Raw genomic sequence first — 5,780 nt, 5'->3', positions numbered from 1 at the left:
TATGCTACTGTTGCGATTGTGTCAGTCTCAACTTCTTAAATTATAATACGAAATGATGTCGTTATTGGACTAGATCACAAATGTGTATTGGTTAAGTAGAAGAATTAGGTATAATCTTTAATTGTTGATCGAAAATACTTGATGTATTTTTTAAGTTTAAGTCAGGAGAATCTAGTCTCATCCTTGCTATTTTTTGGTGCCATTTCACCCATACTAATTTTTACTCTCCATTAAAACCATGGGTTAAAAATATTTGGACAAATGATCCATTTTCTGTTTTTTTTATTATTATTTGTATCAATTATTAAGAAAACTCAAAACTCAAATTCATAGAGCGCTATTGTTTTACCCTCATTTTTTCTTCGTTCCCCAAATGGTGTTATGCCTTTTTGAAACCTTTACGCTAGTATTTTTGATTTGAGAATGTGTTTCTTTGATTTTTGCCTGGTTTGGTGACACAATTTTCGGAATGATTTCAAAAAATAATTAATATTTTTTCTTTTCGAAATAACATTTTTTATACTTATAATTCCGAGAATGATTTCTGTTTCCGATATCCGACGGTGTTATAAATGTTAGCTTACTCCCACAGGTGTGTATAGTGTGGCTATTTATGTAGGTTTACTATGGTCAAATGTCCACTCAAAACAGATACATGCAAATTTTCATGGGCTTTTTGGAACAACAAATGGAATCATGCACTTAGATCAGATTCATAAAGCCTAGTCTAGTCTAATAAAAACCTTTAACGGCTACTAAACTACAAAGTATTAATTTTCACATCAACTTTTACGTGGTGCTTCATGAGAGGTGGTACGTGTTAGTCATTAAACAATCACATTCAATACCATAGTGGAACACAATTTTGACATCAATCACATAAATTTTCATTTAACCCCCACAAAAAAAGTGAAAGAAAATTCCCACTTGATTTTAATTTGTTGAATTCCCTGAAAAAGAAGAACTCAGCTTTTCTTTATCATCAGTTTCTCACTTTATCGCAATTTTTCATCATGAATTTTTCACTTTTCTCTCTGGTTGTTTCCATATTCTTCTGCAACCATCTAAAGTTTGAAACAAACCACTGCGCACAGACAAAAAAAAAAACAACAACAAAGCAAATTACAATACAAAGCAATTTTCCTATCCAAACAAATTAGCATAACAGCCACACTACTGTAAATTCTACAATAACCTCCTCCCTTTGATCAAAATTTTGTCCTCACAAGTAACAACCCAAACACACAAATTCCTTTACAAGAAGAACCCATTGAATTCATCCCTCCATTTAATTTCGTTCACAGAACTTTCAGCTAAACATTAGCTGAATTCATCCTCTGTTTTCTCATAAAAAAAACAGAGTACCAACAGAAGAAAAAACAAACAGGAATATAGTTTTTTTTCTCTGTATAATTCTTACAACCCCATCTTTATCTTCTTCCTAAGGGTTTGCAGAGATTGAGAGAGGGTGTAGAGTAGGTAGAGAAAGAAGAAAGAAAGGAAAAAACATGGGTAATTGTGTTTCCTAGAAATGTGTGTAAATTTTTGTTATGATTGGGTATCGCCACCACCTCATCTTCAGAAAGAAAAAAAAAAACACCCCACTCATCTTTTTCTTCACAGTCTGAAACCCTTTTGTCTTACACACCCAGTGAGAAAGAAGTATCCACGTGAAGCAGTGTATGTTTGTTTTTAGAGTTAAAAAAATTTACTCTGTTTTTTTTTTCTTTTTCTTTTTGTTGCATGAATTAGGATAGAGGAGGGTTCAGTTTTTTAGCCCCTTGGTTTCATCGCAAATTGGTTCCATATATCTGTTTCATTTTTCATGATGATGAATGATGGCCACTTTCTGTGTAATTCCACCCACCACCTCTACAATACAGCTGCTGCTATAACCTCATCTTGTTCCTTACCACGTGGCCCTGCTTCAGTAACGTCTCTATATACCTCCACCACCGCCCCTCTATAAGTTTACTCCAACCCTAGACCCCCTTCTTCACCAATTCTTGATTCTTAATTTCTTTTTGATGGCTTCCTTGCTTAGATTCAGGAAGCTATGTTATGTAGAACCTGCAGTTAGTAAATGTTCTTTTCAATCTTATGATAAGGTTATTAAGAAACATGATAATCAATCTTGTATTCCTCCACCACCACCACCACCACCACCTCTGCGTAAAATTACTAATGATGGTGATAAGAGGAAGGTTCTAAGGAGGAGAAGAGATTCAAAAGAATGGAGATGTTTAGATTGGTGTTGTTGGATGGTTGGTTATATATGTACAACATGGTGGTTGTTATTAGTACTGTATAATGCATTGCCCGGATTTGAAGTGCCGGAGTCGCCGGGGGTTAAACTTAAAAAGGAAGGATTAACTCCATTACATCCAGTTGTGCTGATACCTGGCATTGTTACTGGTGGATTGGAGCTGTGGGAGGGGAAACCTTGTGCAGATGGTCTATTTCGGAAACGATTATGGGGTGGTAGTTTTACAGAAATTTTCAAGAGGTAATTTGAAGTTTAAACTTCCAATTGAACTGAAATTCATGTGATTTGATGTTGTTGTTTTTTATCTTGATTTGATTAAAGCTCTGAAATTTGCATTTACCAGGCCTTTGTGTTGGTTAGAACATATGTCTTTAGACAATGAAACAGGATTAGACCCACCAGGGATACGTGTTCGAGCTGTCCCGGGGTTAGTTGCTGCTGATTATTTCGCTTCTTGGTACTTTGTTTGGGCTGTTCTTATTGAGAATTTGGCTAAAATTGGATATGAAGGGAAGAACATGCATATGGCTGCTTATGATTGGAGACTGTCTTTCCAGAATACTGAGGTAACTGCATTACATATCTGTGTATTTTTTTTTGTATGCAATGTTCAATAATTTAAAGCGTAATAATTCGAAGATTATCCCTCTCTTGAGTTTTGCTATGAGCATTGAGCAGAATTGACTACAAAATCGAAATTTCCGTGAAATGTACATTTGTGCATTCTAATTCTTTTGGACCAAATCCCTCAACATGATCGACTCTAGAAGCTTACAACCGTTTAACAAGCCAAGAAAATTCGCAATTAATTCCCACTGGAAATTATAACAATGTGCATATCTCTGGTTCTTAAAAAGAGGGAGTACATATCCTCCATTTCCTGCAAATCTGCTAGCTGGTGCATGTCACACCAAGGGATTCGAAATGAGTAAACCATGTCACACAAAACCTTTTCATTTTTCTTGTAGTCTAGTCTTTGACATTGCGCCCATTTATGACCATGATTCACAGTTCGTTGGTATTTTGAGTTAATTCAAAGTCCGGCATTTCATAACTCAGATACTAATCAAGTACATTGTTATTTCGGAAAGAGCAGGTCCGGGACCAAGCTCTAAGTAGGCTGAAGAGTAAAATTGAACTTTTGTATGTGACTAATGGATATAAGAAGGTTGTAGTTGTACCTCATTCAATGGGGGTTCTCTACTTTCTTCATTTCCTTAAATGGGTCGAAGCACCTTCTCCAATGGGAGGTGGTGCAGGGCCAGGATGGTGTGCTAAGCATATCAAATCAGTGATGAACATTGGCCCTGCATTCCTTGGTGTCCCAAAGGCAGCCAGTGGCTTGTTTTCTGGAGAGGCTAAAGATGTTGCTTTTGCCAGGTTGGTCACTTTTTATCTTTGCTTTAAGTTTCAGTTTCCTTTAAAATATAGCTAGTACCTCGCCAATGAATTTGTAAGAGCTTGACTTGAATTTTCTTTTTCTTGAAACGTCTTACCCGTAGAATTTGCTATCTAAATTGGTGAGTTTGTATGTGCATTAAACGAAACATTCATATTGTCCTATTCTTAGTGTTAATCAGCATTTACTTGTATATACAGGGCAATGGCGCCCGGGGTTTTAGATTCTGAGCTTCTTGGGCTTCAGACTCTAGAACATGTAATGCGGGTATCTCGTACATGGGACTCACTCATGTCCTTAATCCCAAAAGGAGGTGAGACTATCTGGGGTAACATGGATTGGTCCCCTGAAGAAGAGTATGATTGTTATCCAACAAAGACGAAGTACGTCCAGTCTGCTTTAACCGAAAGTTCGCAGTCAACTAATGAAACTGATGGAAAGCTAGGTTTCAAGGTCAAGGATCCTGTAAGATATGGAAGGATAATTTCTTTTGGGAAGACAACGTCACAGGTTCAATCTTCCAATCTGCCGTCATTTGATCCGAAGGTAAGAAATCGTTAACAGTTTTACGTACGCATTGTTATCCATAACTTCATTGATGTGGCTGACTAGTGATAATGAGCAGGAAATTTCTCGAGGTCGCCATCAACACAAGTCAAACTCCTCATGTGGAGATGTGTGGACGGAATATGATGAAATGAGCAGGGAAAGTATTCGAGGTGTTGCTGACAATAAAGCGTACACGGCAAAAACCTTAATAGATTTACTTCACTTCGTAGCTCCAAAAATGATGCGGCGATCTGATGCTCATTTCTCGTATGGAATAGCAGATAATTTAGATGATCCTAAATACTCCCATTACAAGTACTGGTCCAATCCACTCGAAACCAAGTAAGCAAATTCATCTTTTTTATGAATGTGAATGTGAATGAATATTAACCGTCTCTCTGGGGAAATTGAAGGAGTCATTAATATCTTGTAAATATTAAACAGGTTACCTGATGCTCCAGACATGGAAATTTGCTGTCTATATGGGACGGGTATTCCTACAGAAAGATCATATGTGTACAGAACTTCTCCTACAGATAGGTGCAAAAGCATTCCCTTCAGGATAGATAGCTCTGTAAGTGGGGGTGGTGATGGTTGCTTAAGAAATGGTGTATATTTCGTAGATGGAGACGAAAGTGTCCCAGTTCTAAGTGCAGGATTCATGTGTGCAAAAGGTTGGCGTGGAAAGAACAGGTTCAACCCATCAGGTATTCCTACATACATACGTGAATATAAGCACAAAACACCTGCCTTCTTTGAAGGCCGTGGTTTAGAAAGTGGGGCACATGTGGATATTATGGGAAATGTTGCACTAATCGAAGACGTAATACGAGTTGCTGCTGGTGCCACAGGTTTGGAAATAGGTGGTGATAAGATTTATTCCGACATTCTTAGAATGTCAGAACGGATAAATTTACGAGTATGATCTCATTGTACGAGGCACAATTTTCTTAGGGGATGGATAAACGGCCCTTCTGACAATGTATACAGTTTTCTTTGTGGAAAACACAGAAGAATAAATGAGAGCAGGAACTGAAAGCAAGGGCAGAAGTGCAGTAAATGAGTTGAGCTGAATTGAAAATTCGGATTCAGAGAGTGAGAGAAAGAGAGATGAGGCAATGAGAATATTTGGTCGCATTTAAAAGAGCAGTTGGTAGTGTAGATGAGACATGATGAGGTGTAATTTGGTAGGGCAAGAAAGAGGGGTTGCAGGTTGTGTAGTACTGTACAATCCCTATAATAACTTGAGCTTAAAATGGACATTAAAAGATATAACATCTTTCTAGGGTAGATTTTGTATTTTTTCTCTAATAAAAGAAAATGAAAACATTTTAACTTAAACATGTTTTATGCAAGGATAATCTAAATACTGGCTTACATGAAAATCATTCTTACAAAAACAAAAACGTGTTTTGCCTGATCTGTAGTTCTTCGAAAATGCAAAAAAAACTGAAGAAGATAAATCGTGGCTCATAATGCACCCCCATTCTACGCCTTCATCCGACGTTCCAAATTGTTTGTATGATTTTGTTCAGCTCCAGCTTTTGATCAATGAGAACCACCGTT

The 5,780-nt window shown here is 37.1% G+C and overlaps 1 protein-coding gene across 2 annotated transcripts; it reads left to right on the top strand.

Annotated features, from left to right (window-relative positions):
• Nucleotides 1-1,075: 1,075 nt before the first annotated feature.
• Nucleotides 1,076-5,494, top strand: LOC113321076 (putative phospholipid:diacylglycerol acyltransferase 2). Of its 2 annotated transcripts, XM_026568958.1 has the most exons (7): nt 1,076-2,506; nt 2,610-2,832; nt 3,363-3,646; nt 3,866-4,211; nt 4,291-4,556; nt 4,659-4,921; nt 5,066-5,494. In XM_026568958.1, exons 1-7 carry the CDS (start codon nt 2,028-2,030, stop codon nt 5,137-5,139), a joined length of 1,935 nt encoding a protein of 644 aa, XP_026424743.1. In that variant the 5' UTR covers nt 1,076-2,027; the 3' UTR covers nt 5,140-5,494. The 2 variants fall into 2 exon arrangements, with proteins under 2 accessions (XP_026424743.1, XP_026424742.1); XM_026568957.1 differs by having other exon boundaries at nt 2,028-2,506; nt 4,659-5,494.
• Nucleotides 5,495-5,780: the final 286 nt, after the last annotated feature.

The sequence above is a fragment of the Papaver somniferum genome, chromosome 11, assembly GCF_003573695.1.
Source record: "Papaver somniferum cultivar HN1 chromosome 11, ASM357369v1, whole genome shotgun sequence".
Classification (NCBI taxonomy): Eukaryota; Viridiplantae; Streptophyta; class Magnoliopsida; order Ranunculales; family Papaveraceae; genus Papaver; species Papaver somniferum.
The sequence above is the reverse complement of the archived record's forward strand: the minus strand, read 5'-3'. Positions and strand labels throughout refer to the sequence as shown.

Bases quoted from the DNA above. Each gene is read 5' to 3' on its own strand.
- LOC113321076 (XM_026568957.1), top strand. From the start codon at position 2,028: ATGGCTTCCTTGCTTAGATTCAGGAAGCTATGTTATGTAGAACCTGCA. The intron at 3,647-3,865 runs GTTGGTCACTTT...TTGTATATACAG, and splicing joins AAAGATGTTGCTTTTGCCAG to GGCAATGGCGCCCGGGGTTT. The intron at 4,557-4,658 runs GTAAGCAAATTC...AATATTAAACAG, and splicing joins TCCAATCCACTCGAAACCAA to GTTACCTGATGCTCCAGACA.